At 37.3% G+C, this 14,700-nt stretch overlaps 1 protein-coding gene across 3 annotated transcripts in view; it reads left to right on the top strand.

Moving 5' to 3' along the window:
• The first annotated feature begins 1,898 nt into the window (after positions 1-1,898).
• Positions 1,899-14,700, top strand: part of HHIPL1 (HHIP like 1) — a 94,225-nt gene continuing 81,423 nt past the window's right edge. For 2 of the 3 annotated variants that reach the window (XM_031953281.1, XM_031953282.1), the window contains exon 1: positions 1,899-2,477. In XM_031953281.1, coding sequence (XP_031809141.1) covers positions 2,190-2,477 — 288 coding nt within the window. In that variant the 5' untranslated portion in view covers positions 1,899-2,189. The remainder of the gene's footprint in view (positions 2,478-14,700) is intronic. The other variant, XM_031953280.1, reaches the window with a different exon arrangement.

Genomic DNA, 14,700 nt, shown 5'->3' with positions numbered 1-14,700 from the left:
TATTTATACTGTTCTTTATTCTTCTGTGAGTTGGGAAATAATAGGATACTTCTTTTTTTTGCCTCTCAATATTTCATTTTTCCAATTGCATATAAAGAAACTTTTCAACATTTATTTTTGTAAGATTTTGAGTTCCACGTTTTCCCTCCCCTTCCCTCACCCAAAGATAGAAGGCAATCTGATACAGGTTATACATATATAACAATTTTAAACACATGTCCATATTATGTTGTGAAAGAAAAAAATCAGAACAAAACAAAAACCCAAGAAAGAAAAAGCAAACAAACAAACAAAAAAAGTGAAAATAGAATACTTTGATTTACATTTACATGGTTTCTTTCTGTAGATATCATTTTCCATCTATCTATTGGAATTGACTTGCTTCATTGCTGAGAGGAGCTAAGTCTATCATAGTTGATCATCACATAATCTCGCTGTTAACTGAGTACAATGTTTTCCATGTTCTGTTCACTTCACTAAACATTAGTTCTTATAAGTCTTTCCGGGCTTTCCTGAAATCAGCCTGCTCATCATTTCTTATAGAATAACAATATTCCATTACATTCATTATACTCTAACTTATTCAACCATTCCCCAATTGATGGGCATCCATTCAATTTCCAATTCCTTGCCATCATAAAAAGAGTCACTACAAAAATTTTTGCACATATGGGTCCTTTCCCCTCTTTTATAATTTCTTTGGGATACAGACCCAGTAGTGAGACTGCTGCATCAAAGGGTATACATAGTTTTATATAGCCTTTTGGGCGTGGTTCCAAATAACAAGATAATATGAGGAAGGGACTCCATCTTCTAGTCATTTGGGTGAATTCCCATTTGAGAGTTTGCACAGGAGGACAAAAAAATGGCATAGAGTAAAAGGTATGATGAATTATTATTTGAACCATTGGAGGAAATAGCCATTTGCCTAAGGTCACAGATCCAACTGCAGAAATATATTATTCTCTTAGTCAGTGATCATTTTGTGCCTCAATGCCCAGCATATAGGCAGGTTCTTGGTGCTTGGTGAATTGAACTACCTTCTCAGCAATGTTTCTATTTCTTGTATCTCCTGAAAAACTTAAACTTACTTCCTCTAAGTTGAGTTAGAAAAAGAAAGACAATTTAGGAAGCCAGGACATCCCTGCATCTTAGAGTTTTGTCAGAACTGTGAAGGAGGGATCTTAGAAATGTAGAACCGTAGAACATTAAAATTTTCATAGACTTTAGAATAACTAAACATCTTAAGCCAGAGATGTTTAGGAGATGGAACATCAGACTTGGAAGGAATTTTAACATGATGATATATTATATCATAAATTATCTAAACTGATTGGGCCTTAGATTCTCTAGAATAGGGATCATTTTTGGCTTCATGAACAATCTGTTTTAATTGACAGTGTAAAGAAGCCTATAGATCTTCCTCAAAACAGTGTTTTTAAATAATTGAAGGAACTGCTACATTTCAATTAGAAGTTAATGGAAGTATAACTATTTTCTCCCATTTAAGTTCATAGAATCCTCTGATTTCCTTGTCTTTGGATTCCAGGTTAAGAATATTGTTGATTTTTGTGAGGCTCAGTGAGAGTACTGACTTATGCAAGAACATTAAAATTCCCTCCAGGATCTGAGAAAGGTTTGTGGTTTGTGGACAGAACCAAGGGAAAGACTTTTGGGCCCAACGACTTTGCCTTCTGTGGATGGAATCCCAAGGCCTCCCCAGAGGCAGAATCTTGGGCTGGAGGGATCTTGGAAGTGACCTTAAACATTCTCCCAGGCTCGCTGGGTTCCGGGAAGGAAAAGCTCAGTTAGGGGCTGAGGGGTGAAGGATGGGGTGGGGAGAAACTATTAAGGAGAGGGCTAATCATCCTTTCCTCCTCTTCAGTCAGGGCGGGGGAATCTTTCGATGGGTGGGAGGAACGTCTCCACTCTCCTGGGTCCCCTTACCCTCCCCGCAGGGCGGGGCTGTAAGCGACCTAAAGGGAGGAGGGGGGCACAGCTGGAGCTGAGAAGGCGTAGCAAGAGCCCGGCACTCGCCAAGTTGGGGACTAGTTCTCTCTTCGCTTCTCTGCGAAGGCCTAGAGTGCAGAAGAGGGAAGGACAGAAGGAAGAGGTGGAGGCGGGACAGAAGCGAGGAGCGGGGGCAGTGCGGAGCAGGCTGGCCGGACCGCGCTCTGGGGAGCGCCCCCATGGCTCTGGCCGGTTGCAGGGCGGCACTGGCCCGGCTAGTGCTGCTGCCGCTCGCCCTGGCTCCTCTGGGGGCCGGCCCTGGGAGCGCGCACCCTCAGTGCTTGGACTTCAAGCCCCCATTCCGGCCGCCGCGCCCGCTGCCCTTCTGCGAGCAGTATTCGGCCTTCGGCTGCTGCGATGCAGAGCAGGATGCCGCACTGAGCCGCCGTTACTGGGCTGTGACCAGCCGCCTGGAGCCCGACACCTTCGCGGTCTGCGCCGCCTACGTGCGCGACCTGCTGTGCCAGGTGAGGGGCCGCTGCCAGAGCTTCGGGATCGGCTCGAGACGCCCACCTGGACCCCGCCTCCTTCCCTTCGGGCTGATAGCTGGGGCTGTGCGAGGGAAGTGGCGGAGGGTGTGGTCGTTCTGGGAGGGTGGTTAAGTGGATTGGAGCAAATGAAGTGGTAAGCACCAGGGAAAAGGTTATTGGGGAGACTAAGGAATAATGGCATGTTTGGGTCTCTGAAACCGATACTATATCGGATCTCAAAACGGGCTCCAGACCTCATCCATTTTTATCCCCTAATTTACCGTAGAGAAAATGAGGCCCAGAGAAGAATCCTGAAGGTAATAAGTGCCTACTATGTGCAGAACAAATACAGTGCTCTTTACATTGGGTCACAGCTGCTTCACTGTGTGAACTTGGACAAGTTCCTTATTTCCCTCTCACCCCCCAAATTTTAATTTCATCATCTGTAGAATAAGGGGGTTGGACAAGACAGTTTATACGTTTTTTTTTTCTTTCTTTCTTTCTTTTTTTTTTTTTAAGTTTCACTTTCTTTGGTTCTAAGGGTTTTTTCTTTTTCTTCTTTCTAGTTCTAACAATTTTCAGTTCAGTGGTTCTTAGTTGGGGCAGAAGGGGTCCGGCTCTCCTTTGGTATTCATTTGAGGCACAGGAAGTTTCAATTAAATTTGGTAAAATATTCGTTTTAAAGCACCTACTATATGCAAGGCACTGTGCTAAAACTGAGGAAAGAGATCACAGAGAGGCATCAGAAAAGGCTCCATGAAGGAGATGGCATCTTCTTACAGTTGAAAGACAGGAGTTTTAGAAAACATACACAGTAGGAAGCACATTCCAGGAATGGGGAAGATGGCTTATGTAAAAGCAGGGAGATTGAAGATAAGGGTTCCGAGAGAACAATTAGCAGTTCATTTTGGCTGGAAGATGGAATTTATGAAAGGGAGTAGCAGTATGAGTAAGGCAAGAAAAGTGGAAAAGAGCCAGTTTATGGAGAGCCTTAAATGCCAGACCAAGAGTTTATGTTTTATCTAACAGGCACTAGACAATTACTGAAGGATTTTCTTTTCTTCCTTCCTTCCTTCCTTCCTTCCTTCCTTCCTTCCTTCCTTCCTTCCTTCCTTCCTTCCTTCCTTCCTTCCTTCCTTCCTTCCTTCCTTTCTTCCTTCCTTCCTTCCTTCCTTCAGAGGGAAGAATAATATGCTTAGCACATAGTAGGTGCTTAATAAATGGTTATTGGATGATTAATAAAATTCATTAAGAATATTATCTTGTCAGCTATATGAAGGATAGATTAGAAAGTAGATATGATAATGGACTGAGCTGGGATGATGATTGTGTAAATGAAGAAAAGGGGAAGGATTTGAGATTTATATTGTGGAGGTAGAATTGTTGTCTATGGAGCTTGAGGGAGAAAAGAGTAATGCAGATGATTTCAAGTTGGTGACAACAAGGATGGTACTGTCTTCAAATGACATGAAAATTTGAAGGAGGGATGAAGTTTTTTTTTTTTTTTGGGGGGGAGGAAGATAAGACTGTTTTGAATATATTGAGTTTATGAGGCCCATGGAACATTCAAGACAAGATAGCCACCAATACATGATTAGCATTCAAAAACCATTAGGGCTAGATATATGAATTTTTCATTTTCTTTATAGAGGTTATATTCGAAACTATGGAAATTGAAAAAGATCTTCACAAAAGAGAAAGAAAAAGAGAAGAAAGGAGAATAGAGGAGAGGAAAAGAGAACTGAGCCCAAGACAGAGACCTGGAAAGAGTCTATTTGCCTTCCCTCTGCTTAATTCCCTTCCACCACCACCCCGATTTATCCTGAATATCGCTTGATTTGAATAGTTCTGTTTGCATATTGTCTTCACATATTAGATTGCAAGCTTCTTGAAACCACAACTGTCTTTCTCTCTTTTTATGTGCCCAGTGCTTAGCTCAATGTCTGACACATAGTGGGCACTTAGTGACTAAACAAAGAAGCCTGAGAAGTTATGGTCAGAAAATGTAGAAAAGCCAAGATGAAATAGAATAAAAGAAGGAAAGGGTGGAGAGATTGTTAGGAAGAGGGGCTTAGTCTACAATGTTTAGTATTCTGAAAGAAGTTAAGTAGGATGAGGATTGTTAAAAGGCTATGCTATTAAGCAGTTAAGAGACCATTTGGAACCTTGGAGAGAACAATTTCTGTTGAGTGGTTCTTTTTTTTTTTTTTAAATAGTATTTTATTTTTCCAAATACAGTTTAAAATAGTTTTTAACATTCATGAGACTTTGTATTCCAAAATTTTCTCCCTCTCTTGCTTACCATTTGCCTCATAGCAAGCAATCTGATATCGGTTATATATGTACATCTTTTAAATGTATTTCCATAGTCCTCATATTGTACAAAATAAAAAATCAGATCAAAAGGGAAAAAATACAAGAAAAAAAACCCAAGCAAACAAAAACAATAATAAAAGGTAAAAATACTATGCTTTGATCTACCTTCGGTTTCTATAGTACTCTCTCTGAATGTAGATGGTATTTTTCATCACAAGTCTATTGGAATTGCCTTGAATCACCTCATTATTGAAAAGATCAAAGTCTATCACAGTTGATAATCTTCTTGTTACTGTCTGTGTACAATGTTCTTTTGTTTCTGCTCACTTCACTCAGCATCAGTTCATGTAAGTTTTTCTGGGCCTTTCTAAAATTAAGCTGCTCATCATTTCTTATAGAACAATAATATTCTGTTACCTTCATATATAACTTATTCAGCCATTTCCCAACTGATGGGCATCCACTCAATTTCCAGTTCCTTGCCACTACCAAAAAGGGCTGCTACAAACACTTTTGTTCATGTGGGTCCTTTTCTCTATTTTATGATTTTTTTGGAATGCATCCCCAGGAGAGACACTGTTGAACCAAAGGGTATGTATAGCTGTTGGGCATGATTCCAAATTACTTTCTAGAATGATTGGATCATTACACAACTCCATCAATAATGCATTAGTATCCCAGTTTTCCCAATCCCCTCCAACATTTATCTTTATCTTTTCCTTTCATCTTAGCTATCTAAGAGATTTGAAGTGGTACCTCAGAGTTCTCTTAATCTGCATTTCTCTAATTAATAGCGATTTAGAGCAATTTTTTTTTATATGACTTAGAAATGACTTTAACTTCTTTGTGTGAAAATTGTCAGTTCATATCCTTTGACCACTGGTCAGTTGGGTAATGGCTTGTATTCTTATAAATTTGAGTCACTTCTCTATATATTTTAGAAATAAGGCCTTTAAAACACTGGGAAATGAGTATGGACCACAACATAACATTTCCACTCTTTCTGTTAAATGTTTAATGGCACTTTTGTTTTTTTCTTCTCAAGTTATTTTTACCTTCTTTTTAAATCTGATCTTCCTTGTGCAACAAGATAATTGTATAAATATGTATACATATATTGTATTTACCATATACTTTAACATATTTAACATGTATGGGACTACCTGCCATCTGGGGAGGGGGTGAGGGGAAGGAGGGGAAAAGTTGGAACAGAAGGTTTTGCAAGGGTCAATGTTGAAAAATTACCCATGTATATGTTTTGTATATAAAAAGTTATAATAAAAAATAAAATTAAAAAAAAAGAAATGAGGCCTTTATCAGAAATACTAGTTGTAAAAAAAATTTTTCTTAGCTTTCTGCTTCCTTTCTAATCTTGGCTGCGCTGGTTTTGTTTGTGCAAACCCTTTTTAATTTAATTAAATCAAAATTATCCATTTTGCTTTTTCCAGTGTTCTCCAGTTCTCCTTTGGCCATTAATTCTTCCCTTCTCCAAAGATCTGATGGGCACATTATCTCTTGTTCTCCCAATTTGCTTATAGTATTACCCTTTATGTCTAAATCACGAACTTATTTTAACCTTATATTGATATAGGATGTTGGGTGTTGGTCAATGTCTAGTTTCTGTCCGCAAAATTTTTTTAAATCAAATAATTCTTATCCCAGAAGCTGAAGTTTTTGGATTTATCAAATACTACATTACTATAGTAATTGACTATAGTGATTATAAGATTGACTATCTTATAAAACCTAATCTATTCCACTGATTCACTATTAGTAGTTGGTTATTTCTTAGCCAATGCCAAATGGTTTTGATGACCTCCACTGTATAATGGAGTTTTAGGTCTGATTCAGCTAAGCCACCTTCTTTTGCCTTTTTTTTTTTTTCCTCTTCTCACTAATTGTCATGTAATTCTTTTGTTTGAAGAACAAAAGTTCTTCCAGATGAATTTTCTTAATATTTTTTTTCTAAAATTATAATTTTAAATTTCTAAAAAGTAATTTCTTGGCAGTTTGGTTGGTATGGCATTGAATAAGTAGACTGATTTAGGTAGAATTGTCATTCTCCCAACTGTTTAGATCTAACTTTATTTGTGTGAAAAATGTTATGTAATTGTGTTTATGTAGTTTTTGCCTTTGTCTTGGCAGGCAAACTCCCAAATATTTTATATTATCTACAGTTATTTTAAATAGGATTTCTCTATTTCACTGCTGGGTTTGTTGTAACACATAGAAATGCTAATGATTTATGCTGATTTGTTTTATATCCAGCAACTTTGCTAAAGTTGTTAATTGTGTGTACTAGTTTTTTAGTTGATTTTCTAGGACTTTCAAAGAGTACAGTTATATCTTCAAAGAGTGATAACTTAAGTGGGTGGCAAAGTTTATTGCAGTTTTTTATTTATTTTTATTCTGAATTTAAGAAATAAAATAAGTATTTCTGTAGTGCTGAGAGAGAACTTTTGGTTCAGGTTAGAGTGAGAACACTGACACAGAATTCTCTTTAGTCAAAGCTTTATTTTGCAAAAGCAGTAAGCCAAATAGCATGGGTAACTAATTGGGAGAAGAAACCTTATGTATCATAATTTTGGCTCTAAGTCATTTTAGAAATACTAAGATTGCTAAAAAACAGAATCTGTTTCAGACAGTAGCTTAGCCACTGTTAAGCTGTTAAAAGCAGTTAGTCAAAACAGCAATTTTGTTGCCTGGTTTCAAGAAACAGCTTATGGGGCAAGTGTTCCTCCTGTGGACCCAACAAATCTAAACATATATTAGTGATTTTAGAAAATGTTTATGTTAGAAATTTTCAGAAGCTAATCTGAGGCCCAAGACTAGGGTCCAGTATGTCTTCTACAATAGTATTATAGAATAGAAAAAAAAAGATTTTGTACATGAGATAATTTCAGCTTTTTAAAGATTGAGATATATCTAAGCATGTTTGTGAGCAATTGAGAAAGAGCCAAGAGATGGGAATAGATTAAAGATAAAAGAAAAAATGATGGATGATGTTCCTAGGAGAGGTAGGAAGGAATGAGATGGAAGGAGAAGTCAAGACTTAGAGAAAGGTTCAGGGATGACCAAAAGAAGAGATGTTAGGTGAAGACAGGGAGGTTGTAATGTTTGGAATCCAGTAGAAAAGGAAAGTCATGGTGGATAGCTTTTATTTCCTCTTTAAAAAAAGAGGATATCTGTTGAGAGAGAAGAAGGGCAACAACCAGCCAACAAACCAGCAACATAGTGGGAAGCAATTAGATCCTTGAGAATTTTTTGAACATCTACTGAGTGCATTACACATAGTAGGTATTTAGCAAATGTTGAATTGAAAGAGTAAAAATGTTTGGGATTTTCCCCCTTATGCAGCAATGAAGGTATAGTTGAGATTTAAAAACAAATCAGAATTTGTGATTTCATTGATGTGGTGTAGGGAACTACTAGTGCAGAAACTCCTTCCATTGATATAAATGGGCAATTTTGCAGTCACTTACAGTCTTAGAGCATTGTCACAGGGTCACTGAGATATTAAATAGCTTGCCTGTGGTCACACAACTAGTATGTTGGAGGGAGAACTTGAATCCAGACATTCCTGATGCCTAGGCTTTGTCTCTATCCACTGTACCAGGCTGCCTCCTCATTGAGTTTAATTAACATAAATTTGTAATGATACCAATTGGCATAGTACTATGACCTCCTTCAGTGCTCTTCAGTAGGATGGAAGTCAACAGAGAAGAATATGGATGATGGGGAATGTGATTAGGGTTGAGGACTGGCAAAGAATAAAGAACAGTAAGATAGTGGGGTTTGTGGTGTTGGATATTGGATACAGTTGTTCTGATCAGTTCTAGGGTCAAGACTGTAGAGGAAAGTGAGATATCTGGGTAAACAGGGACAGATGGAGAAACTGGTGGTCATGGTGAAGATGAATAGGTTTAGGAGGAGTGAGTCAGAGGGAGAAACAAGAACTGGAGATTTTGATTAGACAGAAGAATTTCAAAGTTCAAAATAATAGAGCTTGTGGTTTGGGGTGGTAGGGTAGGGCAGGGTGTCAGGAAGAAGTGATTGCAGAACCAACTTAGACCATAAGCCTTTAGAATTTTCTGAAATATGATTCATAGGTCAACCTGGGTTGGAGCTGGACTCCAAGGACTGTTTTGGAACCAGGAGAGGAAGGAAGAGTTTCCTGTAAGCCAGATGTTCTTCCTAGTGTTTATTACAATCTATTTGAGAGGATTTTAGAATTTATAAGCCTTGAGTTGGAAAGGATCTTTGAGATAATTTAGTGAAACTCCTACATTTTGTAGATTAGGAAATTGAGACCAATGGGGATTAAATAATATCTAAAATCATAAAGCTGGTTAGTGATAGAGCTGAGTCTAGAGCTTGAGTATAGACTCTTATTTCAGTGTTATTTTTAAGATGTCCCATTTACTCTTAAAAAAAAAAAAAGAAAAGAAAAGAAAAACCCCAAACCCACAAGGCTTTTTATTGATATCTTTTGTCTTTTCATATGATCATCATTTCTCCCAGTATCCCTTTTCCTCTGCCAAAGAGCTATTCTCTATAACAAATAGTATTTTTAATGACAAAAAAAATGAAAAGAGGAAAAATCAGCACAACTAGTCAATCCACTACAAAAGTTCAAAATCTCCCTAAATGTGTAACAGTTATGGACCTCAAACTTCTGTAAAGGAGTGGTTTGAAAGTGTTCTCTCTATTCTATTGACTCTTGATTAGGAAGGAATTAGGGAGAAGTATATGGGTAACCCTTTGGATCTGTGAATTCTGGACTGGCAACTAAAAATATTTGTCATGTTACTTACCATTTTCACCTTGTTTCTTAGTACTGCTGCTGCTTCTTAAAGGCTAATTTTTTTAATAGTAGCTTTTTATTGACAGAACCCATGCCAGGGTAATTTTTTTTTACAACATTATCTCTTGCACTCACTTCTGTTCAGATTTTCCCTTCCCATCCTCCACCCCCCTCCAGATGGCAAGCAGTCCTATATATGTTGAATATGTCATAGTATATCCTAGATACAATGTATGTGTGCAGATCCAAACAGTTTTCTTGTTGCACAGGGAGAATTGGATTCAGAAGGTAAAAATAACCCGGGAAGAAAAACAAAAATGCAAACAGTTTACATTCATTTCCCAGTGTTTTTTCTTTGGGTGTAGTTGCTTCTGTCCATCATTGATCATTTGATCATTTGAATTAGGTCTCTTTGTCATAGAAATCCACTTCCATCAGATTACATTTTCATACAGTATCATTGTTGACGTATATAATGATCTCTTGGTTCTGCTCATTTCACTCAGCATCAGTTCATGTAGTTTTCTCCAAGCCTCTCTGTATTCATCCTGCTGGTCATTTCTTACAGAACAATAATATTCCATAACATTCATATACCACAATTTATCCAACCATTCTCCAATTGATGGGCATCCATTCATTTTCCAGTTTCTAGCCACTACAAACAGGGCTGCCACAAACATTTTGGCACATACAGGTCCCTTTCCCTTCTTTAGTATCTCCTTGGGGTATAAGCCCAGTAGAAACACTGCTGGATCAAAGGGTATGCACAGTTTGATAACTTTTGGGGCATAATTCCAGATTGCTCTCCAGAATGGTTGGATTCGTTCACAACTCCACCAACAATATATCAGTGTCCCAATTTTCCTGCATCCCCTCCAACAATCATCATTATTTTTTTCTGTCATCTTAGCCAATCTGACAGGTGTGTAGTGGTATCTCAGAGTTGTCTTAATTAGCATTTCTCTGATTAATAATGATTTGGAACACTTTCATATGAGTGGTAATAATTTCAATTTCATCATCTGAAAATTGTCTGTTCTTATCCTTTGACCATTTTGTCAATTGGAGAATGGCTTGGTTTCTTATAAATTAGAGTCAGTTCTCTCTCTATATTTTGGAAATGAGGCCCTTAAAGGCTAATGTTGACTAAGTACACTCTCCTCTGAAGTGCAGCATAGAACTAACTGATGCTGGTCGACCAGTAAGAGGATTCTTAGCTTCAGTAGTTTCCTGAAGAACTGGAAATTTACATACCCTCACCAGTAGGAGGGGGTGGCTAGAATCATAGGATCACAGACTGAGAGCTACATTTTTTTTCCTTAATTTCATTTTATTTATCTAAATACATGTAAAGATAGTTTTTGACATTCACTTTTGCAAAACCTTGTCTTCCAAAATTTTTCTCCCTCTCTTCCTCCTTCCCTCTCTCAAAGACAGCAAGCAATCTGATCAGTTAAACATGTGCAATTTTTCTAAATGTATTTCCATATTCCTCATGTTGTGCAAAAAAAAAAAAAAAAAAAAACACAATCAGATCAAAAAGGAAAAAATATAAGAAAGAAAAAACCTAAACAACTACAAAAGGTGAAAATACTATGCTTTGATCCACCTTTAGTCTCCATGGTTCTCTCTCTGAATGTGGATGACACTTTCCACCATAAGTCTAATGGAATAGCTTGAATCACCTCATTGTTGAAAAGAGCCAAGTCCATAACAGTTAATGATGATCTTATTGTTACTGTGTACAATATTCTCTTAGTTCTACTCACTTCAGTCAGCATCAGGTAAGTCTTGCCAAGCTTTTCTGAAAACAGTTTTTTCGTCATTTCATAAAGAACAATAATATTACATTACATTCATATAGCATAACTTATTCAGCCATTTCCCAACTGATGACATCCATTCAATTTTGAAAGCTACATCTTAAAGATGTCCCATTTTACAGATGAAATAAGTGAGACCCAAAGAGGTTCAGCTACTTGCCCAAAAATGTAACAATAAGAAAGTAGTAGAGTCAGCATTTGAACCTAAGTTCTCTGACTCTAAATCCAGTGCTGAGTATTTCTGTAGATCACTGGAATTTTTTTTTTTTTTTTTTTTTTTTACTGTTTTCTTTCTAATCAAAGACAAAAAGAGAACAATCCTTGGAAGAACAGCTTATGACCTGTAATTAAGGACAGTTCTGCCTCAGTGGATCCAGGAGAACTAGAAAGGAACCGAAGTTAAGCTTTCCTTACAGTGGGGGGGGGGGGGAATTGGCAGCCATTAAGGATAAAATAGCACATCGATGAGGGGCAGGCAGGGAGCACAGTAGATACAGTGGAAATTCTCTTTTTGAGTTTAAATCTGACCTTAGACACTTATCGGCTCTGTTATTCTGGGCAAATCACCTAACCCTATTATGTCTCAGTTTCCTCACTGTAAAATGAGTTGGAGAAGGAAGAGAACAAAAAGGAGCACAATGAACAAATACAGTTAACTCTTGATGAAATAAAACAAAATTAGCATGTCAAACATCACTGAAAAATACCTCAGTTGTTGTATGTCTATTATAAGCAAGTGATACAAAGATGGAAAAAAAATCCTGAGGCAATATAGAAAGTACTTTGAAGTCAGAAGACCAGGGTTCAAATCTGCTTCTGTCACTTATTACTTGATCTGAGTTAAGTCTCTTAATCTCACTTTCCTCACTTGTGAAATGAGAGGACTGATCTCTAAGAACTCATCCAGCTCTTTAAGGAATTTACAATTAGGTAGGAAGGCTAAGAATACAAACAATTGTGACACAAGGTGGAATACATAATATGGTCAACAGACCAGCTAAAATATATGCATACATGATAGATAGATAAGATAGAGCTATAAAAGTAAAAAGCACTTAGGATAGTGCCTGACACATAGCAAGCACTATATAAATGCTTATTCCCTTCCCTCTCTCTGAATGGCACAGATTGAGAGAAAGAAAAAGGAGGAAGAGAAGAAGGAGGGGAAGAGGGAGGAGGAAAGGATGAAGAGGAAGAGGAAGAGGAGGAGGAGAGAGAAGAGTAGGGGGAAGTGAAGGAGGGGGAGGAGGAGGAAGAAGAAGAGAAGGAGTGGGAGAACAACAATAGCAGCTAATTGGTACAGTGGATAAAGCACTGGACTTGGAAGCAGGAAGACAACTTTCTGAGTTCAAAATACTTCAAAAACTTACTGGCTGTTTGACCCTAGGCAAGTCACTTCATCCTGTTTGCCTTGGTTTTTTTTTTTTAATCCACAAAATGAGCTGGAGAAGGAAATGGCAAAACACTCCAGTATATCTGCCACAAAACCTCCAAGTGGGGTGACAAAGAATCAGACAGCACTGAAATGATGGAGCAATTTTAACAAAACAATAGCTAATATTTATTTATATATTATTATAAAATTTTTGAAATATCCATTCTAGTACTCAGGAACTTAGTTTGTCCTATACTTGTTCATGGAGAATACTTGCTCCACCCCCACCTACTACCATTCAAGGGATTGTACAGATATCCACTAATGGACAAAGCCTAGTGTTTGTTCCTAATATAAAATACCTGCAATCCTTGCCTGATTTCTTCTCATAGTTTTCCCTTTTTTTCAGTGTTCCTTAAATTCTTTTGATTAGTATACAGTCATAAAATGTAAAAACTGAAACAGGACCTTAGAGATCATCCACCCATTCTACAGATGAAAAAAACTGTTGCCCAAAGGGGAGATGACCAGCTTAAGACCAGCATAGTAAATTTTTAGTTGAGTTAGACCAAGAATACAGGTCTCCTGAAAAAAAAAAGCTGTTGATATACTTTGCTATTCTGTTATATGTCTATCTTCATATGACTTATCCCAGGTCAAGTAATAAATGAGAGAAACAAAATTTGAACCCAGGTTTTCTGACTTCAAAGTACTTCCTATGTTACTTCAGGATTTTTTTTTTTTTTCATTTTTGTATCACCTACTTATAATAGAAACACAACAAATTTTTCAGTGATGTTTGACATGCTAATTTTGTTTTATTTCATCAAGAGTCAACTATATTTATTCATTGTGCTCCTTTTTGTTCTCGTTAAACCACATATATCATGTTCCTTTTGTTCCCAATGAAGGCTGACAAGGATGTCAATTCTTTGAGATATTTCAGGCAGAAATCAAGTCTCCAGGCAGGCGATAGCAATCCCTGATTGGCCAAAGTTTTGCTCGTAGTTTCTAAGACATGTCAATGGAGTCAACTAATACAACTAGATGAGCAATTATGAGAAGCAAACCATGCACTGAGATATTGTAGGGAAAAGACATGTATCTTATGGGAAGTTGAATTGAAGTCATAACAATTTGTTTTTTTGGGTTTGGTGTTTGTTTTTTTCTGGTAGAGAAAATCATGATCATACCAAGTAAGCCAATCCTTTAGAAGGATATAGGATTTTGAGTTGCAGGGGGACCTTGATGACTATCAAATATTCTTGAAGTACTTAAGAAGTGCATTGAATCAGAGAGATTAGAAAAGCCCTTCCTAGAGAAAAAATATGTGGACAGGGAATGGATGGGGAATTGAATTCCTTCATTTCACCTTAATACTCTATATTTTGCTTCCTTTTGACAAATTTTCTTTCATAAATCTTGGTAGCAAGCTAATCCACAGAAAGGCATTTAATCAGGAAGAACATATTTAATGTGTGACCTAATGTCTCGTCCAGGGCAGGGAGAAAACAGTATCTGGTCAACCAAGTGAAAAGATGGGCAATGGGATTGGGGAATGACGTGAAGGGGAGAAAAATAATCCTATTTCTTCTTTTTGGAAGGGATACCAATTTTTAGCTCAGAGTTTGTGTCAATTCCATTTAATCTCATAACTGTTTATTGCATTAGTACTCTATGTTCAGTTCTATTCTGGTTGCTACCTTTGTCAATAATAGTACACTGGGGATGCAGGATTCTATTACAGCTCAGCTAAGAAGTATAGTGGATAGAGCTCTTAGATTAGAGTTCAAATGTTGTCCCAGATATTCATTAGCTGTGTGACTCTTGCTAGTCAACTGACCTCTTCTAGACTTTCATTCCTCATGTACAAAATGATAATAATTATAAAATCTATTT

Source organism: Sarcophilus harrisii, chromosome 2 (genome assembly GCF_902635505.1).
Source record: "Sarcophilus harrisii chromosome 2, mSarHar1.11, whole genome shotgun sequence".
Taxonomy (NCBI): domain Eukaryota; kingdom Metazoa; phylum Chordata; class Mammalia; order Dasyuromorphia; family Dasyuridae; genus Sarcophilus; species Sarcophilus harrisii.
This window is presented reverse-complemented; position numbering and strand designations above follow the sequence as displayed.